Here is a 22,640-nt window from a genome sequence, read left to right on the forward strand (position 1 = left end):
GCTTTTGACAGTGGTGTAAAATGGATTATGTTTATGCTTCACATGAGGGCCATGATCCTGCATGAGCCACAGGGCTCCTACCCCCCACCATTTATGAAAGCCCATGCAGACATCAGTGAGATTGCACTGGCACAACAGTCCCTTGCAGAAGAAAAGCTGCATTTGGTGAAAGAACAATTGAAGAGCATGCACAACATGAGGGCCGGGAGAAAGGGAAAGGGCTGGAGCCAGCAAGAAAATAACAGCGCAGAGAGTGCTGGGGCTCACATCTGACTGTAACAGACACAGCAACTTCTTGAAGCAGGTGTCCCAGTAAAACACCACTAGTTTTGTACAAATAGGATTCCTTGCCCTCCAGAAATGGGCATCCAGTCTTCCAACAATGCCTTCTGTTTGTCAAATGATCTTATGGAGCAGAAACGGGAAGACAAGAGGTTTTGGCATGGGGCTTCCTGCTGACAAGAGGAACTAAGAGCATTATCATGCCCCAACAAAGATCTGCAGCCACTCACCAGGGAAGAGCACTGGGATGTAGGACTGCACCAGGACATGCATTCTGCCCCCCCAGGTGGTGGATAATTGCCTCCAGCTTATGAATGAGCCACAGCTAGCAACGCAGCCTGAAGGGAGGGGCAGTAACTTACCAAGGAGTCCAGGATTGGGAAACCTCCAGGAATCATTGTACGTTGAATATTGTGGATGGCTGTATGGGCTCCCAGAAAACTCACTCCCTAAATAAAAGGAAAACAGAAGAAAAAAAAAAAAAAAAGACAAAAGAAAAGATCATTTGATTTAAGACTTCAGTTGTTCATGTGGGAAAGGAACTAAGCAGTATGTGCTATACTCTAGTGAAGACTCTCATAAAAGCACTGCTGATCACTCTCTTTGAAGAAGGGCAATCTGGATGGCCAAATTATTAAATGAATGGGAACAGTCATCTTTTACGTGTTCTTCTTGCACTGTAGATCATGCCTGATGAGGTGGTGGGATTTTCTCACACCGTCTGTGCTGCAGGAGCAAGACAGCTTGGAGGAATGGAGAAGGGTCTGGGACACACCTAAGGGGCTGGCCATTGCCACTGTGGTCCTACAGCAGGACAAGAAATGCAATCCTGGGACAGAGCTGGTCAACTAGGCTCTCTACTGGGAGGAGAAGACAAATCAGCTAATCTTCTAGGTATTGAATATCATTCCAGGCTCTCCAGGAGAACATGGTTTTAGTCCCAGGCTTCCATCGATCATTTTAACCAAAGGAGAGGGATGCTGGCATCAGTTTCGGGTGGCTTTGAAACCTTCTGGACCAATGCAAAGTAAATACTCAAAGAGTTACTGTTATTTATCTTCTTGTGAGCTCCTGCTTTCCCCATCTGTTTGTTCCCTGCACGTATTCTCCTGTTTCATACCTCAGCTGCAAGCTCATCAGGACAGTGCTCATCATGTAGCTCTGACCCTGGGCAGGGCACCCAGCTCCAGCCCCACAAAAATACAAATACTGCCATTGTTTTGTTAGGGCATCTTACACAAATGGCAGTTTCTCCTGCTCTCTTTCTATCTTTCTTTCTTCTTTCTTGCTTCCTCTCAAGTACACAAATGCATACAAAACAGCACAGCAGAAGAAATTTTCCTTTGCTAAGTAGTGGAGAAGGCTGCCAGGCTGAAGAAGGAAGATGCTGTCTGTAGCCTTCAGCTGTTCTGGTCCTTGGCTATGGCACAGCTTCCACATCACACTCGGGGACTGCTTTTAACCAGCCAAGCAGCAGAGCCACACAACCAACACCTGGCAGCAACATCCCACCAACCTGCTGGCACAAGTGGCAAACCTGCACAGGGATCACAGCTTCACCCTGCACTGAAGCAGTTAAGCCCAGAACAAACCAGTTCTGATTTATTTTGTTTTATTTTATTTTATTTTATTTTATTTTATTTTATTTTATTTTATTTTATTTTATTTTATTTTATTTTATTTTATTTTATTTTATTTTATTTCATTTCATTTCATTTCATTTCATTTCATTTATGAGCCTTATGCATCATTGTTTCTCCCTACCTCTATTTACGGATGTGTAGAGTACCAACTACAGACAGGTCATCTGACATCTCCATGGGTAGACCTGCACCTTGCTTGGAGCAGCAGGCACTGGCTTTGCAGGCCAGGAAGACAGGACAGACAGACCATGGCGCTGGCCCAGCATTTTTCTTTTCTTTACGTGTGCCTCCTCCAGCTGTTACACACTGGTTGGCCAAGGCACGTTTGCAGGAGCACAAGCAGAAAATAAAGATTTGTACAGCTGCAGGTGGGACCATTAAATGCCCATTCAGTTAAGTGCCAATTGTGTTTTGACTACATTTCTACAGAAGTTCAGAACAGCTTTTCATTACTACTTCTAAGAAACAGTATTCATTCTAGCAGCCATGGAAAATAGAAATGTTTCCAAATCCTTCTATGTGGTGCAACACATTTACATTTATTTACATATCCTCCCTAGTCCTTGTCCTTCTGGATCATAGATAACTTTAGTACCCGACCACTACCTCCATTCAGTACTCACCCTTGTTGGCTAAAAAACAAGGCACAGAGAAAGCAGCACAGACAGAAGCAGGAACCGTCTGAGGTCCCAAAAAAATAAAAATAAAGAAAGAAAAAAAAAAAAAAAAAACACCACTCTGGTCACTTCTTGTGACTCTCTGCTGCACCTGAGACTGTCTTCTCAGTCAGATGTTTTCTCTGTTTTTCTTGCATTCCACCAGGTCTCTGACTCGGCTCTGTCCTAGTGGTGTTTGCTGAAGCCTACAAAGCCTATGGGTGGCAAACTGGTTGTTATCTTAACGGCTGAGTAATATCATCTTTTCCAGCCCTTGAAGGCTCAAGCCCAATTTCTCCATCCAAGTGTGTGCCGCACAAAGACCCCTTCATCCTGTGAATACTTTTTCCTGTGGACACACTGGCTTCCCCAGGGGTTTCATTTTTTTTAATTTTTAGAGGTTTGGCAGAGGTTCAGTTCAGAGGTTCAGTTGCATGGGAGCATGACTATTAAAATAATAAAATATTCACTGAAGCTTCCCAACGTTTTTCAGGCTGGACATAGCACAAGACCAGGGCAGGTGTGCATGGCCCACCGTGCCGCTGCTGCCTGGTTGACACAGCTTGCACACGTGTCTCTGCACCGTCCTTCCTGGGAGCTGCACAGTGTACGGACAGAGGAGCACAATGGACAGGACAGCCTCTGCTCCCAGCTGCAGACCCTTTGTGCAAGAAGCAGTCCTGGGTGTGGAGAAGAGTCTGCCCAGCTGCCTTGTGTTCAGGCTGAACAAATGTCATACCAAGCCATTGTGCCCTTGCATGACCCGAGCCCATCAGGAGACGGGACAACACATCCCTCTGTGAGTCCTGGGCATTTTCACCTGGAACATCGTGCTCCCTCACACACTTACACTCTGCACACTGCTAAGTAGGCAGCTGTGCTTTCTAAACATTCAGCAGCGCTGCAGCTTGGCTATGGGCTGACATTTCATTGTCTCATCCTCTCTTGCTTTGCTCTCCTCCCCCCAAAATCTCCACTACCCTCTTCCCTTCACACAAACACACACACACATATCTTGGACCCTCTCTGGGGGATGCTCTGGTGCCTGTCAGGCTGAGGCTTCCAATTCTCTGTTTTTTATGCCTCAGTGGTCAGGGTGTCAAGCTCCTGCAGTACAGACCAGCCAGGAGCTCGAAGAGTCACTGAACACCATCAGTTCAGTGACAGTATTGCTTGCTTCTTAACATACTCTGCATATCCATCAGCCTTGCAAAAAGAGATTGGGGGAGGAGGTAGGGGGGGGCAGAAAGGGAAAGGAAAACGAGAGAAAAGGAATAAGGATGGGAGGGAAAAGAGGAGAAATGGGGGAGAAAGTCTCAAGCCCTGCAGCTATCATCACAATGTGTGGGCAGACAAATGGTACAGCCACAGTGAAACTAAACTAGATGAATGAATGCTGCACGAATGCCTCGTGAGTTTCACCACATATTCCAAGGCCCATCAGATATACTTCTTGGCAGCAGTGCTTAGTGGCCAGCCCCACTCAAAAAGTACAACAGAGCAGCTACCCTGGGATACACACACATGTGATGCACTGTAGAGCAGGGGTGGCAATCTGTTCCTTCATGTTGGACAGCACCACCCCATCCCTGCTGGCCCAAACCCAGGCTGTTACGATAGTACTGCTGCTATAGCTCAAAAAGGCTGCACTAGAGGTAGAGGTCTCATTTTGAAAGGTTTAAGAGGGAAGAGTGATTCACAGAAATGCTAGAGCTACGACACAGCAGCAAACCTGAAGAGAAGAACTCCATCCAGAGATGGTAGGACAGAGACATAGTCACCCTCACCATGGGTTGAGCCCCAGGAGCAACTGCAGAGCTTGGTGGTGGTGGTGAGTAAGTCTGCTTTGTCCTCTCTGCCCTGTTTCCACTGGGGATTAACAACTCAGTTTTACCTGTCAGTTCGGTTTTAAGGTAAAGGCTCCACTAAGTTTCCAAAGTGATGCGCAGGACTAAAAACCTGTATTTAAAAATCACAAAAAAAAAAAAAATACACAAAGAGAAAATTTCATGGTGTGTTTAAAAATACCATGGCTTAAGAAAACTGCCTGTACAGAGGACCAGGGAGGCTGTATGTACCTCTGTACCCAAGGTACTGGACTTAGCCCAACTCACAAAACTTACCTAAACTTTAGGTGTTTGGACTGAGCTCTTTGTCAGGTCCTTTCTGTACCCAGCAGAGAAATGGGGTACCCCAGAAATCAGTCAGCCCACTAAATTCATACCTGAAAGAGGTGGGGGTGGCTGATATCTCTCCCTGTTATATCAAACATTGTACATGTTACCTGCTCTAACTCAGTGAGGCTGTGGCATGTGCTGGCTGGTCTTGATGCAGGTGCACAGCATGTGCCCAGGGTCATCTCCCACAACAGACACCTCCTGAAATCAGGTGCCCCACTGCTCTTAGGAGCTCAAGAGAAGAATGAGGGTGCTGAAAACCTTCCTTGCCCACTGAAAGGCAGAAGAATGGGCAGAACAGCAGAAGGAAAAGCAGATGTTGTTGGCTGGCCCTAGGAGAGCAACATGCATGTGCACTAAGAGGGAGTTCACAGATATCTCTGCACAAGCTTAGGGGATGTCTCCCCCTGCAAGAGGTTGCATTAACCACGGTTCTGAGGCTGGCTGTGCAACTCAGCCAGCTCCAGCCTTCAGACAGGTGCAGAAGCTCCAGTTCTCACCAGCTTCACAGAGATACGGTGGGTACTATATGCTTAAACCTTGCTCAAGTCAAGATGGGAAGATTTGCAGTCAATCTCAGCTAGCTTTGGGTCTTCGTAGGTGAGAGGGGAATGCAAATTATTTTCCATCCTTTGTGTTTGTTTGTTTTTCAATGGGATGCTGTAACCATAGAGGAGTGTAAGTTGGAAGGGATCTGTGGGGGTTATCTGCTCCAAAACTGCCCTCAAAGGAGAGAGAGCTTCAAATCCAGCCAATTAATCTTGCCAAGTTTTGGGTATCTCCCAGGATGGAGATTCATGGCTTCACTGGGACACTGGGCCATAAAGTCTGGCCACTATCACTGTGCAGCATGGAGAAGATCTGGCTCACTGCTGTCTCACTAGATAGCACAGCTGTAGTGAATTTTTCCCTTAATATTTTATTCTTAAGACCGTGTAACATTTAACAGTAGAAACTAGCAACCTAATCAAATATGAAGAATTTTTGTGACCCAGCTGCTGGTATCCTTTCACTGAAATACAAAGTTTTACAAATACTTAACAAACAAGTTTGTTTTAACATTTCCAAGCTCATCACAGAGCTTTGATTCCCAAGGAAAACAAGCCTCGGAGTCGCACAAGATCCTGAGAATCAGAAGCTCTGGAGCAAGTGAAGAGCTAACTAGAGCTGGCAAGGTGAAGGTGGACGTGTTTGAACACTCCTTTCACTCCCTTTTCTCAGTTCAGATAGTAAGTTTTGTGCACATGTTTGCAACAGGAAGAATCCATCAAGACCATGGAAACAAATGGTTATATCAGTGTTATGGTTTCAAGATACCACCTACAGACCTGATCCAGGCTTGACTTCCTCTGTAATCAATTGTGTCATGCAGAAATCAGTGAAAAAATTCAGGCAATTGAGTAAGAATTGGCCTGTCTGCTATGTTTGCAGCCCGGCTGTAACTAAGTGAACCACTGAGTTACAGAATTGGACTCTTCACAATATATTTTTGTCGACACTTCTCCTTCCTGGTCAGTCAGTCACTCACCTGCTCAGGGATCTTTGTATAATCTGCCTCAGCTGCATCTTTCAGCAATGAGTGTGTTTCTCTCCCCTTTTAATCAGCATGTGGACACTTCCTGATGAGTATCAACTGGAGCCACTGTGAGTTATTACAACCCCCCTACAGCTGTCCCTGGTCCCTTCTCACCAGATTGTCCAAGCCTCTGTTTTTAATTCCAGTCCAAAACTGCTGCATCCTTTTGACATCCAAGCTACTGGTTTAGGACAGTGTCTTATACAGCCCTTCTATTTGGTAGACTAGTAAAAAAAGCCAGGGGAGAGTTTTCAATAAACACAGCTTCATGAGGGACACGAATGGGATGGTGTGGGACACAAAACAGAATTCTGATCAAGAACAACAACACACTGCTCATTCTTTGTTGGGGTCCAGGGTAAATTCAAACCTGAGCTCCTGTACCTGCCTAGAAATTGGACATCTGTAGATTAACTGTTCTCCCATTCCACCCTGACCTTCAGGCAAGGGCTACAAGTGTCTTTATTTTTTTCACATGGCAAAGAAATATAATGCAACTTAAAAAAAAAAAAAAAACCTTGAGTTTTATTTGTTTTCTGTCTTTTTTTGTGTGTGTGTGGAAGTAATCACATGGATCATAAATTTCTTCGGTGAACTCCAATAACAATCATTATCCTGGTAACTAAGATATGCTTGACTGCATGGCGAGCAGGGTTAAATACTGCCCTTAGGAACAAGAATACACCAAAGGAGCCTATTATTACCTATGAACATTATGAAATAGATGCTTTCATAATGCAACTTTAAAATCTATTACAAAAAGTGATATGTACAATAAGGCCACACGTGATATGCACTTGATGTTTCAGATATTAACCAAAGGACAGAATATGGTGCTAGCTGACACCATCTGAGGGATCAGCTTCAGCCTGGTCTATGATCTAGTTCACACTGGGAAGCATGTGAAATAAAGTCAGACCGACAAGCAAGTGCAAGACACTTTAGAAAAGAATAGAAAAGATCTGGGCTCTACAGAGCTCTGTTTTGCCCTCAGGGAAGCACATCAGCTTTCCTGCAACAAGCTCTCAAGGTGGATCCGGGTAAGAGAGTAGCAGGTTTGCAGCCCTGTCTGGAAACATGCAGCCTCCATTACTTACAAAACTTACTGCCCTAGAAGCTCTGTCCACATGCAGGGAAGCTAGCAAGCACTTTTCAGGTAAAACTTGTGTAGTTTCTAACCATATTTATGCAAATTTCTAACAATTTGACAAACTCCTTCCATCAAAAATTAGCCCTATGTGCTTTTCCTTTTCATTCAGATATTTTCCATACCAATCTCTTCTTTTTCTTTTAAATTCAGAGTGATTCAGAGTTTTCAAATTGAGTTCAATAATATTTTAAAAGTCCAAAAATCTCACAGAAAAAAAAAAAAATGTATATATAGCTTTGAATCAAAAATCTTTTCATTTGATCCAAAGTAATTTTTATTGCTGCTTTTTGTTTTGCTTTGTAACCTTGAACTTCCTTTAAATATTAACATTCATTAGCAAACAAAAGAATCAGTGATTTATACTGCCGTGATCTGTAAATATCAGATATACTTAATCAGGGTGCGTAGAAAACAATGGCTGACCACCAGTAAATGGACCACCAGTAAATCTGCTCTCTCACGTTTACCTTGTCCATAGAAGCTCCACAAATGGAGGACAATGATAACTTTACCTTCTGCTTTGCAGATGATTGGCCACTAATCTAACTGCTCGAGTACACACACAAACAGAAAATGAAATAAAATAAGGGAACAAGTAACAAAACACAACTAAAACAAAATGTATTTCAGACGCAGTGTTCACCCTGGAAAGAAAGCAAGTGGGAAAATGCACTAATAATGCCAAAAGTCTGTCGTTTTCTATCCAATTTATCTCAGTGAAAATACCCAAATTAATAAACAGCCAAAAATCCCAGGACAAGCAAACAGAATTTGAAAGGCAATCATTGAAGGACAGGCTTGGAAAATTTTCTTCAGACTGGATTGTTAGAAAATACATCTAGAAGAATTGCTAGTCCCACATATTATGGCAGTAACTGTGTTCCAGTGAGAGATGTCTGAAAGGAAAACAGCAGCTTCAGTTTGTCATATGTTTGTTTTAGCTTTTAATGCAGACCTCATGCTCTGCTTGTATAAGACAACAAACCAGCATGCCCATTCCTGATCTCGGTGTGGGTAAACCTGACTTAGTTGGCCCAGCAAACATATTTCTGCGGACTTTGACATACCCGTTCATTCATTTTGCCAGTCTTCTTTAAACACAGCTTCATTACTCTGAAAAGATTTACACTAGCACTGAAGCAGAGCCTGGCAGGGTAAGGCAGTCACAGGCACACTCTACATCTCTGTATCTGTGGATGGCAGGGCTTAGAGCTGTATTGCACCATCCACCAGCTGCATTTCACTCTCCCACTTTTGCAGGGAGAGTGAGGGCAACAGGGCAGCAGCGGACATGGACCAGGGTCAATGCTCACTGCAAAGGTGGAGTGCTCATCAGGTTGCCAATTTGGAGATAAGAAATTTGTCACATCTTAGAGATGCCTTCCCCTACATGTCTGGTAAACCATGTATATTTCTCTCTCTGCAGTTTCAGGAAAACCAAGGAGGCAGCAATCCCGCTGCCTCGCTGCCTAGGAGTGTGTTTAGGTAAATGCCTTTTCCTAGGTATTAGGAAAAACATCTTTACCAAGAGGATAGTTTGATGTTGGAACCGGTTTCCTTGTGAGGTGGTCAATGTCCTGTGCCTGTTAGTGTCCAAGAGGCATCTGGATAATGCTCTGAATGACATGTTTTAACTTCGGCCAGCCCCAAGGCAGCCTGAAAGATGGACTCAACAATCTTTGTATGTTCCTTCCAACTGGAACTATTATTTTCTTTTCTTTTCTGTTCTATGAAATGAAATGAAATGAAATGAAATGAAATGAAATGAAATGAATTAAATGATGGACGTGGAAAAATCCAGCTTCAGGCAGGGACACAGGTTTTGCTCAGTTCACAGATTGACTGTCACACAATAACTCATCCAGCAGTGAAACTGGGGAGCCTGCAGCCAGGAAAGGGAACAGGCAAATGCCTGGGACATCAGAACCCACTTATCAGAGTTTCCGTCACCCCACTGTCTGCCTCGCTTTCCCATGCCAGAGCCCCCAAAACCCAGGCTTCTGCCTGCAGCCAAGGCTCTGGTTGTGACGAGCCACAGCTGTGGCTGGAGGTGGCTTATCCCAGTCAAAGCCATAGCCACCAGTCTGACCTCAGAGCATGCAGCTAGGAGGTCAGCCAGGGAGCCTGCCAACAGAGATGCCTCGCTAGGTATGCAGGGCTGAACTGAATAAAAGATGCTTTTTGCTAGGTTCATTTTCAGACTACTTCTCCAGTCCGTATTCTTATGTGTGATATGGCACTGTGTGCACTCCTGAAGGCACTGATGAAGCAGAAGCACACAAGAAGAAAAATAGCACGTGTACTGACAGGCACTGAGAGATTATGTGCAGATGTACGTGCATAGAGATGTGAAAACACTTTGCACATATAGGCTTTTCTTGGCCACATCTCAGGTTAAAGAAACCCATCCAGAGAGGCTTAACAGATCACAGGTAAATCCACTGTAAGTATACATGGGATCAATAGACCACCTATTATCACCTTTGAGTCCTTCCACCAGTACACTTTTACTCACCAAAAGTGCTTTCTGCTCATGCCTGTAATGCCTCATATTCGTTAGCTAACACTTCTATTAACAGTATATGTATAACCATTGCCCAAATTTTCACAAGTGATTTCAAAATCTCTGTGTGCATTGGGTAATTTTTTTCCACACTTCAGCCAAAAAGCTGTTTATTGCAGTTGTGGCTGGAAGGCACATAGCCATATTCAATAGCATCTCTCCAAAATTCCCTGTCCCACCAAGACTGCCAATTAACTTCAAATGAAGGATGTATATAATTTTATTATCCTACAGATTGCACACTATTGTCCCCTTCCTTTATCTTTATATTAACAAGAACCTGGTCAAAGATGTACAATTTTATTTGTAACAGTCCTGAGTAGGCTGTCATATTTAAAAAATCAAACATGCAGATTTTTGTAACACTACCTCATTTCCAAGATGCTACAAGGCACAGAAATCCCATCAATGACTAATGAGTTGTGGGTTAAGGTGGACGTACCTTGCTGTGAAGTCACTGTACTATTCTCGACCCGTGCTGCCTGCCATAAAATTTTAATGCTGCCTCTGACATATTTATGAAATACCTCACCTAGTCTTTGCAGGATGACAAAAAGATTTACATCTGCAATTACTGCAAGCACATAGGTTTTAGATATGCACTTTAAACTTTTGTACACAAAGATATTTAACTTTAATACAACAAAGGTAGGTGGTGCCACAGAGCAACCATATTGGAACTGCATTAGGAAAGAATTATCTCCCTCTACAAAGAGGACAACCGTCCAACTCATCTGCACAGAACATGGCATTGCAATTAATGATGAGGAGGAAGTTGCCCCTTCCCTTCTTTGGCTGCCCTCTACAGAGATGCCTGCCCTTTCTAGCCAGACATCAGTACGTGACCTTTTGGTACTCCAGCTAGACCCAGGAATGAAAAGCTGCACTGCCAGAACATCCAAGTAAACCAAGACATGCTCATGAGGATGTGGGGCTAAAAATGAAGTTCCCCTCTCTGATACTCATCTTGTGCAGCTTGGCAGATTGTTCCAACCATGTGGTACCACTTCGTGTGCCATGCAGGCTGCTTACTACCTTGCTGCTTGCAGCTCTCTTGAACTCCGGTCAATGGGGCCGCCTTCTTCCTGATGCTCCATTTTAGGATCATTCAAGAAGGACAATTGGCATTGAGTGCCTTATTTCCAGTCAGGATGTCGTACACACTCTCTGCGCTTGCATCCAGGCCTTTAAAGATCTTAGCATTTCCAGTCTTTGAGTGCACTGCAGTATGCATGATTTCGTTTTCTCTGTTGCAAACTGAACAGCTGGTAGCACAGGCTGGATGAGAAGGGAAATTTCCATCTCACAAAACACCTTAAAATATGTTTGCAGCCCAAACTGTTAGAAAAAAAAAAGGTCAAGAAAATATATTGTGGAATTAAATTCTTCAAACTGTGTAATCGAAACGTTGCTTTTGGGTCAGCCGAAAATAGTCCACTCCATGCTTTTTTTTTTCAGATCTTTGCCTTTCTTTATATATAATTTCAGCCTTTGGAATGGTAGCATAATATGTTGTTACTTCCAGGAATTACACAAGTAATTTAACTAACAGCAGTAGTTATAAGGTTATGAGGCATAACAATACATCCATAATGTGGAAATTAGAGTTCAAATGTCTGGAAATTAAGGATTTGGGTATCTTGATAAAGGTACTTTGTTGTTGACAGTGAAGTAGTCTTCATTAATCTGAAAATACTGATGTGAAAAAGGGTAGGAAAGTGTCTTCGCAGCTCATGGAGCAGCTGCCCACACCAGCATGCTCACAGCCATCCCACTGGTGCCCTTGGTGACCATCTAGAACATGCTGAGGCAGGCCACTGCTCACTTGGGAGCAGGTCAGGAGCTCTGGCAACGCCAGATTACAGAGTCCTGTCCTTTCTGCCAAGGTGGCAGCACCTTTGAAAGATGGAAAAGTCGAGATGTCTTCTAAGCCCCCTGTGTGGATGAACACTTTTGGCTGAGCCCCTCAAAATCTTTGCATCTCATCCTTTCATCCAGAAAGACTGGCTTTTCAGATGGAATTCAGGCATCGGCCATCCCTGGACTAGGGCTTCACCATGTCAGCAGGGCAGGCTTTTACTCCTTGGTTCTTTCTGTCATTACAGGGAGCTCACACAAGCTCTGAAATTCAGAGACGTGGCTACAGCAGGGATGTCAGTTTTTCCTTCTGACACCAAACACAATGCAAATTAATGTTTGAGTGACAAAAGACAGGTAATTTCTCACTTGATTTTCATAGCACTGCTTTGGTTTTACACTACATCCACGTTATAGCAGTTATTTTAATGCAGGAAAAAAACATGTTAGCCAAACACAGGTCAGTCTGTGGAAGCGCAGCAGCTTGGGCCTTCACAGGATCACCAAACACACATTTTGCAACCAAAGCCACTTCAGGGTGATATCTGCAGCCCACTTATTCTGGCCTGATCCAACTGAGACAGCAACAAATTGTGCTGAGCATAAGGACACACAATTAGGAAGTGAGGACTGGTGGGAGCCTCATTCCCCACCTAGCAGGGGTAGCCTGATGCTCGAGGACACTGTGGCCTGGTGTGTGCAGGCCATGTGCATCCTGAACCCCCAGGCCTGACTTCCAAGGAAAGAGGCTCCTTGCTAAGTGCTGGCACTCCTGTTCCTCACTTCAGGAAGCACACAAGATTGAATATTAAGCAGTCCTTTGCTGAACTGGCACCTTTGCTCCAAAAAAAGGTTCATATGAGGAAGAAAAGACAGGGCAGCATCTTCACACCAGGCCCAGAGAACAGCTGTTGACAAAGCAAGTGGTTCTTCTCCTACCTGTATGTCACTAATCACATCACTGAGTCCACACACATATCTTAATTCAGCAAGTACAACATCCACACCCACTTGGGGATTACATTTTGCAGCAAAGGTGCTGTGTGGCAAAGTAACCTTTGTTGCTAATACCTGAGACTCCAAAGATTTAGAGCATCTTGTGAAACAGACATTGATTCAGGACCAGAGTGCTGCTTTTAGTCTTCTTATGTAATAATTAAGGGGAACACTTTTAATCTTCCCAACTTAATTTCCAGTGAGAGTAGAGACTGATCCAAAGTCTACTGCAGTCACAAGTGAAAGACAGTGTATTAATTCTCAAAATTAACTTGATTCTCAAAATATACCAGTGTGTGATCTAACCATCAGTCTGCAACTATTTGAGTTTACTACAGGACAGATGCTCTATGTTCAGACAGTTCTAACTGCAAGAAAACTCTCTACAGAAACCATCATAGAAAATCAGGCCTACAGTCTTGGAAAACAAGACCAGCAAGAGGTAAAAATGCTGAAGCTAGAAATAACACTACGAGGTTGCTGCAGACCCCTTAGCACCCCTCCCAAAACATTTGCTGTGGTCCTCCTCAAGCTGCAAAGAGGACAAAGCTAACAAGGTATGGAGCCTCAGTGCCAGATCCTTCTCTCCAGCCTCTACTTGAGTTCCATTGGCAACACAAATGCTGGAAAGAGGAGACAGCAAGTTCACTGCAGACTAACTCAGCAAGTGTTTTATAAAGCTATGAAGCTGTGCAGATGGCAAACCTCTCAGGCTGGCCCCCAGAGCCAGGTACAACTTATAGTATACATCCTTCCATGGGATGCTACATGCACGCTGCAGATTTGCTCTCCAGGGTCTAATGCTTCAGGGGAAAAGAAACTGAATCCTACAGGGCACCAGTCATACAGTCAAACAGCTGGCAGTTCAGCTGTAGAGCTTACATGTGACAGCTCTACAAACTTGCTCTCTCTTCAGTGCTACCTGGTGGTTAGTTCACAATGGCATGGCTAACTTGCATGGCCCAGTGCCGCCAGTGTTGTGCGGATATACAACAGGCACACAGGATCGCACACACCACAGGATCATGGAATTGTAGGGATTGGAAGGGACCTCCAGAGATCATCGGGTCCAACCCCCCTGCCAAAGCAGGTTCCTTAGAGCAGGCTGCCCAGGTAGGCATCCAGATGGGCCTTGAATATCTCCAGAGAAGGAGACTCCACAACCTCCCTGGGCAGCCTGTCCCAATGCTCATCACCCTCACCGTGAAGTTCTCTTGTATACTCATGCAGAATTTCCTGTAATCCATTTTGTGGCCATTGCCCCTTGTTCTGTCCCCACAGACAGACCACTGAAGAGAGGTTGGCCAAATCCCACTGTTTCCCACACTTAAGATATTTGTAAACATTGGTAAGATCCCCTTATCAGTCTTCTTTTCTCCAGGCTGACCAGACCCAGGTCTCTCAGCCTTTCCTCATAGGGAAGATGCTCCAGGCCCCGTATCATTTTTGTTGCCCTCCGCTGGACTCTTTCCAGGAGATTCCTGTCTTTTTTGTAGTGGGGAGCCCAGAACTGGGCACAGTACTCCAGGTGAGGCCTGAGCAGGGCACAGTAGAGGGGGAGGATCACCTCCCCTGACCTGCTGGCCATTCTCCTTTTAATGCACCCCAGGATCGCATTGGCCCTCTTGGCCATGAGGGCACACTGCTGGCTCATGGCCAACCTGTCGTCCACCAGGACCCCCAGGTCCTTCTCCTCAGAGCTCCTCTCCAGCAGGTCATCCCCCAGCCTGTACTGATACATGTGGTTGTTCCTTCCCAGGTGCAGGACTCTACACTTGCTCTTGTTAAACCTCATTTGGTTTCTTCCTGCCCAGCTCTCCAGCCTGTCCTGGTCTCGCTGAATGGCAGCACAGCCTTCTGGCATGTCAGCCACTCCTCCCAGCTTTGTATCATCAGTGTACTTGGTGAGGGTGGACACTATTTCCTCATCAAGATCATCGATGATGTTGAACAAGACCAGACCCAGCACTGACCCCTGGGGCACACCGCTAGTCACAGGTCCCCAGTTGGACTCTGCACCATTGATCACCACCCTCTGAGCTCGGCCAGTCAGCCAGTTCTCAATCCACACCACAAGCTCCTTCTGCTTGTGGATACAGTGGGCCAGGAAATACTTTTCAGTGCTTTCTTTTGGGATCTAAGCACTTTCTCGTAGTCAAACACAGTTTGTCAGAAAACTGCCTGTTTGATTTTGGTGGCTTGGTCTGCTGCTCCACAAGCACCCCACACATCATTAGTGTTGCTCCCAACACCCCCATACCATCACTGGTTGCAGAGGCAGGTTCTGGGCACACCATATGGTTTGTAGAGCACACTATATGTTGCTTGTAACCACAATGCTTTTGTAATCTCAAGGTTTTGAAAACTCTGGGTATTGATATAACACAAGGACACACAACCTTAAGAATGATGAACACTCAGAAATTGTATAGGATTTTGTGTGCTCCCACGTCTGTGATGCTTAAGTCTGAGAAACCAAAAGCAAAATTCAACCCCACAAGCATATTCAGGCCAGCTGGCAGCCATGCTTTCACACCTAGCAAGCAATGACTGCACTCAGGACCAAAGTAATTTAACCAGATTTTCAGTGCTTTGCTTAACTAATCCAAACCACAACTTTCCAAAACCAGAACTAGTGTAGACCTCGTGGCTTCCTAATTACATTCTGCTTTTTCTTTTTTACTTGTGCTTTGTTTCTACCAACAATCAGTAATAATAATAATAATAATAATAATAATAATAATAATAATAATAATAATAATAAGATCCAATAGGAGGGCACCCATGGATGACAGAGCATGAAGCAACAAGCCTAATCTGTAGCAAGAAATGTCCTTGCTGGACACTGAGCTCCCACTGCACGCAGGTAAGCATGGGGATGTACTGCCTGGGAAGGCACTGTCATTGCTGCTTTTAAGAGCCAGTCAGTCAATGATTTGTTGGGAAACCTTATGTAAAGCTGTTCCTGCCTGTTGAGAGGAGAAGGCACCTTGCAGCCCCCACAGCTGCAAGGATGTGGGGGATCATCAGTGATGTCCTGATGCCTAGTCTCAGTGCTAATGAGCAGACCCCACAGAAGGCAAGCTCTATCAGCCAGTCCTGCATTGGGCAGTTCCCTGATGCCATCTTCTACAGGGCAATTAATGACCGAGGCCAAACTTCAACATGTTTCATCTACAGGCACCTCATCTTTAAAATTCTGGCTGGGGCAGAGACTTGTGCTCACAATGCTTCCAGCACAAAGGGACCTGAAAGCAACTGGCTTGCAGAGGATAGAAAAACTTTTACTGATGATAAAAAATAAAAATAGAAACAGCAACAAAAGGCATTCTAAATTCTTGCTGTTGCTTTTATAATCACCAGCATTGCTTAAAGATGAGCAGTGAGTCAAGCTCCTAGCACTGAATGAACCATCAACAGGAAACAGCCTCTATTTTTAGACTGCTGTCAGTGTCTCCTTGTGGATATGCTGCACTGAGACAAGAGATAAAAGCTGTGCACGTCCTGCAGTTTAGCCCTGCCTGGGAGATGCAGGATTTAGCTCAGTATCACCAAGAAGTCAGAATTCTTTTGAACAAGCCTGTTATGCTGTGGCTCATTGGGTCTAGAAAATACAGCCAGGTCTGTCATCAAGACCAAGCACTGAACACCTTCCACCTCTCCTCCTCTGCTTGCCCAGGCAGCAGGTGTCTGCACTTAAGCAGAAGGCATCCCTCCACGTGGAGCAGCCAAGCCCTGCCAACTACAGTGTGCTTGTCAATTTGCCCAGTGTAGCAACCTCCAAAATTACCCTACACACACTCAGTTACCATAAGCAAGCCAGGAGCCCTGGGCAGAGCAGAAAATGAGAAGACATGACCAAGACCCCTGGCATTCATCCACCCACACAAATTGTCCCCCAGCAGGAACCCTTTTTGCAGCCAAACAGTGACTTTGGTCTCAGCATCTGGACAAAAAATCCCACGAGGTCAGTCCCTTGTCCCACGAGCAGTATTTCAAGCCAGCTCCTGGGTCAGCTGCCAGAGCCCCAGACTCCTCAGGTGGGGACAGGGTGGTCTCTGTGGCAAGCTCTGGCTGCAGCCCCCCCGCCTCTGTGCCCCCCGGCCCCCCATCGTTGCTACCGGTTGACGCGGCTGATTTATTTGACTGAAGCTAGCCAAACTGTCACTCAGGAGCTGCCCCCTTGGTACCTCTTATGCTGGATCTACTTGAGGGTGGGATTGCCTGAGCCGCTCCTGTCAGGGTTTTCAAACGAAACAAGCCGCTGAATCTGGATCTGACAGCTCAGCCACCGAATTAGGGCTATTTGCATGCTAATTTTCACCGTGCTTAACTCGCTGGCAGACCTAGCGCGAGAAGCAGCCTCTGCATGTTTGGAACAATGCTTGACTGATCTAGCGGCATTAACGAGCAAATTATGGTAATTTTGTTATTACAAATTCATAGAAATTTCCAAAGAGTGGAGCAATACAATATGTTTTTTCTCCTCCTCCTCACTCCTAAATATGGAGCCTTTTGTTTATACACACTTTGCCTTGCTTACTTATGTTTAGTTATGCATAATGTTTCACTTCAAAGGGAGGAGGCAGAAATTACAGCTAGAGCCAAGGGAACCAGCACAGAAGCCTAGACTGGCTTACTAAGCCACTTGGGACAATGTCCCTGGCCAGGGTAAAGCAGCAGAGTGCCTTGGAAGTCAGGGGAGTCAAGAAAAATTGACCCCAGTTCGGGATCTGTTCTGTAGGAAGAAAATATGTTCGGGAACAGCAGATCTAGAGGCTGTTGGTTTTTCTTTTCCAATGTTTCACCTTCTTTCCATCATCAGCATAATTTCTAAATCAATTTAATGAAATAATTTCTGACAATGTTGTATTGAAAACAATATAATTTCTGTCTATATTCTTTGTAAGTGCAGTAATTACATTCCTGAAATAACAAAATATTTCTCTAGTCTTCCAAGTTCCTGGCAGCCCCTTATTCAAAAAGCACTGGATAAATGCATATCAGCTATTTAACTGCTTCATTATTAATTGTTAATAAATGATTATAAATCATTTGTCATTTGGTTTGCAACCTGCTATTGCCCCAAGATATTTGTGATGGCACATCACTTGCTTCATCATATGCGATAGAATTTCTGTTGGATTTGCCTTCTGACATTACAGAAAAGTGGGGAAGCACCTCTATGAAGCAGTCCTAGACTTAGGAAAAAGCAGTAATTCATTTAAATGGAAATGACATACTCCAACATCAGTACTTTCTGTACTTTAGCAGTCGGTCTTCTGGCTTTAAAGGTGGATGCTGTGATATGCTTTTGTGTGCATTTAGGGGCATGAAGGTGTTTTAGGGACACTCTGGATGATGGCTGGATGCACACTATATAACTGCATTCACAAACTGAAATGTGAAATCCCTAAAGAGTCAAAATATTCTGGGTCAAAATCTTCAGGCAGCTACAGATTACCTTCAAGGTAGTTATGCTAAGTGCATGTCCTAGCATCAATCCTTCTACCTGCTGATAGAAAACACGATTTCTCATGGCATCTCTTCCACCTGATCAAATTCTCTGCCTGAATCCCAAAAGGCAAGCAGCAGAAATAAGCAACCCAGAATTTACACACCCTCCTGAAGCCACCTGTCCAGATAGAGCGAGACAAGCACATCACTGAACAGTCTCACTCTGACCCTGAGGAGCCCTGGCCCGTTGGGTGGGACAGAAGGGCACAGGGAGGAATAGAGGGGGTTTTGACAGAAATTAATACAGTATAATCCATTATACAGTGGAGCTGCAAAAAGTCATGATACTGGCAAGAAGCAAGTAATCACAATCACAACAGAGGCAAAAATCCTCGTAATATCAGAGCATGAAACAGGTGTAGCAGATGGCGAAAGGATTCAGATATCACCTCCAGGCTTCAAGGAGACAACTTGCAACTTCCCACTTCACCAAAGAAGTGTTAAGAAGAGGTCCTTTCAGAAAAAAAGTATTTCCTCCCTGATTTTCCTTTTGCTTTCACTGGTGGCAACAGCTTTACTGTTTAAGTAACCAACTGTTTCCAGCTTTATGCTGTGAATCAGAAGAGCACACACAGTTCAGGCTCTCCCACTGATGCCCTCTATCATGCCACATACTGTAATTTTCTTTGTCAGTCACTGTTTTTCAATGTTTTACCTCCCAGCTACCTTCCTGTCAAATATTTACTGCTTCACATCAGGAGGCTACAAAATGCTGTGACAAAACTCTGGCACAGGCAGAGCCAAAAACTAGTAACATAAACATATGATAATACTGATGACTAAACTCTTCACAGTGCATGGCAGGGGAACACTATCCCCAAAGGCTTTGTGTAGAAACTGGTATCTTGTAACACCTGCCTTTTGATCCCAGCCACAACACAGCACTTGAGTTTCTGTTCTTCACACAAACGTTACCATACGTAGTGTTTCAAGTGGGTTGAGAGAGGGTGTTTCCCCTTAGCGGGTTAGGTGGGAGAAACAGCCTAAACAGGGAAAAGCTACACAATCTATGTCTGCATTAATATCTCCTAATCACAAGGAAAAAAAATATTTTAAAAACCATGTGTTTTGTTTCTCGACACTATCTCTTTCTGTTTTGCACATTGGGGCTAGCCTCTTCCTTTAGATAAAAGATTGTTAATGATACCCTTGCTATTTTTTATGCTTTTCTTTTAGAAGACCATTTTTGAATGTCACTGTTTTCAGGTCCCTTTAGTTGGGTAATTGCACATAGACTTCATATAAAGGAAATTCATTTGTTCAGGGTCACCGCATGGTTTTTCATTAAAAACAAATTACCGGTGTTGAGAAAGGACATCTGGGTTTCGAGAGTCCCATTAATGACTGTATTTTCAGCATCGCTATTCCGGACAGTCTACCCTTTCCTGTCACCCTGTGCGCAGGGCCCCAAGAGGACAATGTGAATGACAGTCCTGGGGAAGGGAGGACATGGGAGAGGTGCTCAGGACTCCATCCCAAAGACAAGTAGGTGGAAAAATGAGGAAAAAGGTAGAAAACAGAGGGTAACGGGGCTGCTGTCTGAGCACTTCCAACACCAGAGCCAGAATAAATACTTACGTGAACAAGCATGGTTACTTGAGTATAATCTTTTTGCATTTCAGCCGCAGACACACCAGCAGCAGTGGGGCCAGTGGCAGGCACCTCTGGGCTGCACCAGGTCACTGTGGTCATTGGTGGGAGAAGATGGGTGGAGACCAATTTCCCCGGGTCCTTGTGCAAACATTAGGCACTGTCCCGTGACAAGGAAGCTGCCTGTACAGCTCCCTCCAGACTCTGACGGTGAATTACAGCTTTGTTTTTTAGCAGTGTCTCAGGTCTAGAGCAGAGCTATCACACCGGTGTGGACTGCAAGCATAACTGATTTCCAGAGAGGGACCTACTGTTAACAGCTTACTGACTCACCCTCTGCTCATCATATTAGACAGAAGATATTGGAATATTGGAATTCCTGATTCTGAGGTGTATTTCAGCAGTGCTGTAATCAAAACATTGAGTCACAGGCTTCAGTAGGTCTCTTGATGCTGCTCACAGCAAGGTCAGCAGTGAGGCCAGACCAGGATGCTAAGGGCTTTATCCAGTCTGGCCTTGGAAACCATCTCCACCACCTCCTCTACTTCATGGATAAAGGTGTTAAAGAGGACAGACCCCTGCACATATGCTACAGTGTCACATACAGTTAGAGCTTGGCACTAACCACCAGCCTCCAAGCTTGACCATCCCACCAGTGATTTTCCCATTTTGCTGTCCATCAGCAGCATCCACCCAGTAACATTTAACTTGGATAAAAGCATACAAAGGGACACAAGAACACTGTGAAAGACAGTGTTCTGCAGGCCATGGATCAAAGTGACTGGGCAGTACCTGAAGCATCACAGCCCCTGCCCCAGGGGCAGGCTGTGCTCCTGTAAGTCTTACCCTGTTAATCTGTTGAGTGCCCAGGCCCTGTGCTGTCAGAGGACTGTGGTGTGCCATCACTGCAGCACCTCTTGAAAAGCTCCTCACCAGTCACCTTTCCAGGGATAACAGCCACCAAAAGGCAGAAGGCAGTACAAGCATGTAGGGCCAGTAACCTGCAGAGGAACACTCTTTACAGGACCCACAAGAGATGCCAGCTCTCAGTTTCTAAAGCTCTGGACTGAAATCAAAGCTATACCTCTGGTTCTGTGGTTTCTTTAGAGAAAAATCTTTGATTAGTCTATTCTCTTGGCCACATGAATCACATGCATGTCAAAAAGGGAATTCTGTGGTGACACGTAAGTCCCTGTATTTGCAGAGAAGGAAGGAGGGAAATCTAAGAGTGTGGATCAAATGTTTTGTGCCAGGCGTGGAAACGCAGAGGGGACATGCTCCCGTAGGACAGTCTTGGCTGCTGGAGAGCCAGGAACCACTGGTGGGAGGAAGAAGCCTTTCCTGTTCAGATGAATAGTGGGGAACCTGGAAAAGCGATATGAAGAGAGCAAGAAGCTGAAACTACATGGCTGCTGTTTCCAGCTTGAAAATGCCAAGGGGCTCAAAGGTTTCCCTTGCCCTTCACACATACTATAAACCCCCAGCAACTATGACACAAATACCAAGTGTAGTGGGGAACAGCTAATGCACAGCAGCACAAGCAATGTCAGCAGCATGCAACAAAACACCCTGTATGTCTTGTTGTATATATATTTCTCTCATATCTCTAAGTACCTAACTCACACAATCACTTAATAATGAGCAAAAATTAATGGCTAACAATTAAAAATCTCATCAAGGAAGCACATTTCTAGCAGAGGAGGTGGCATGTCATGAAATGAATCCCTGTGAAAGAGGCAAAACAAACGTATACATGCTTGGTCATGGCAATTTGGCTATTTCAGAACAATTGCAGATGTGCCTCTGGAACCAGACCTGATCTGTCAGCTACTTCTGGGTCAGCCCCTCAGACACTGTGGTGCTTTCCCTAGCAAGACTCTGAAACTCACCCTGCAAATGACAAGAGGCAAAGAAGGATTGAGAAGGTATTTTGGATGCTAGTTAGCAAATTCTCACTTAAATGAGAAGGCGAACCTAAAGAAATTGGAGCTGACCTTCACACTAGCTGGAGCAGAAGGTTGTTATTAAAGGAACCAGTGAGAGGAACAGTGCAGTTATTCAATGTAATGGGTCACACAGGCCTATGTGTAGTTAAAAATAAAATCTATTACCCGGGAAAATCAGCTCAGACAACTCTATATCACTGACCCCTCACTGCATTTCCTCATACTGAGCTCCACCAAGCCCATCATTCTCACAGATTTGCCATCCCACTCTGGCAGGTGCTCCTGAACAGCTGGTAACTGCTGATGTATTTATTCCCCAGCTCCCACAACCAAAAAAAAATAATAATAATAATAATAATAATAAAGAAAAGGAAGAACATGCATACCCCTTAAATAGGGAAGTGACCAGGGCTCATGGTTGGATATTCATAGAGTCACAGAATATCCCGAGTTGGAAGGGACCCACAAGCATCATTATGACAAACTCCTGGCTCCCCAAAGGACCACCCAAAAAGTCAGGTTATGTGTATGAGAGCGTTGTCCAAATGCTTCTTGAACTCCAGGAAGTTCAGTGCTGTCGCTACTTCCTAGGGGAGCCTGTTCCAGTGCCCAACCACCCTCTCTGTGAAGAACATTTTCCTGATATCCAGCCTGACCCTACCCTGTCCCAGCTCCATGCAGTCCCCT

General features: G+C 44.8%; 1 protein-coding gene across 2 annotated transcripts in view; it reads right to left on the reverse strand.

Moving 5' to 3' along the window:
* PAX5 (paired box 5) overlaps positions 1-22,640 on the reverse strand; it is a 134,909-nt gene that overhangs the window by 14,084 nt on the left and 98,185 nt on the right. For both annotated transcript variants that reach the window (XM_072031352.1, XM_038171000.2), the window contains exon 9: positions 645-731. In XM_072031352.1, coding sequence (XP_071887453.1) covers positions 645-731 — 87 coding nt within the window. The remainder of the gene's footprint in view (positions 1-644; positions 732-22,640) is intronic.

The sequence above is a fragment of the Anas platyrhynchos genome, chromosome Z (genome assembly GCF_047663525.1).
Source record: "Anas platyrhynchos isolate ZD024472 breed Pekin duck chromosome Z, IASCAAS_PekinDuck_T2T, whole genome shotgun sequence".
NCBI classification, from domain to species: domain Eukaryota; kingdom Metazoa; phylum Chordata; class Aves; order Anseriformes; family Anatidae; genus Anas; species Anas platyrhynchos.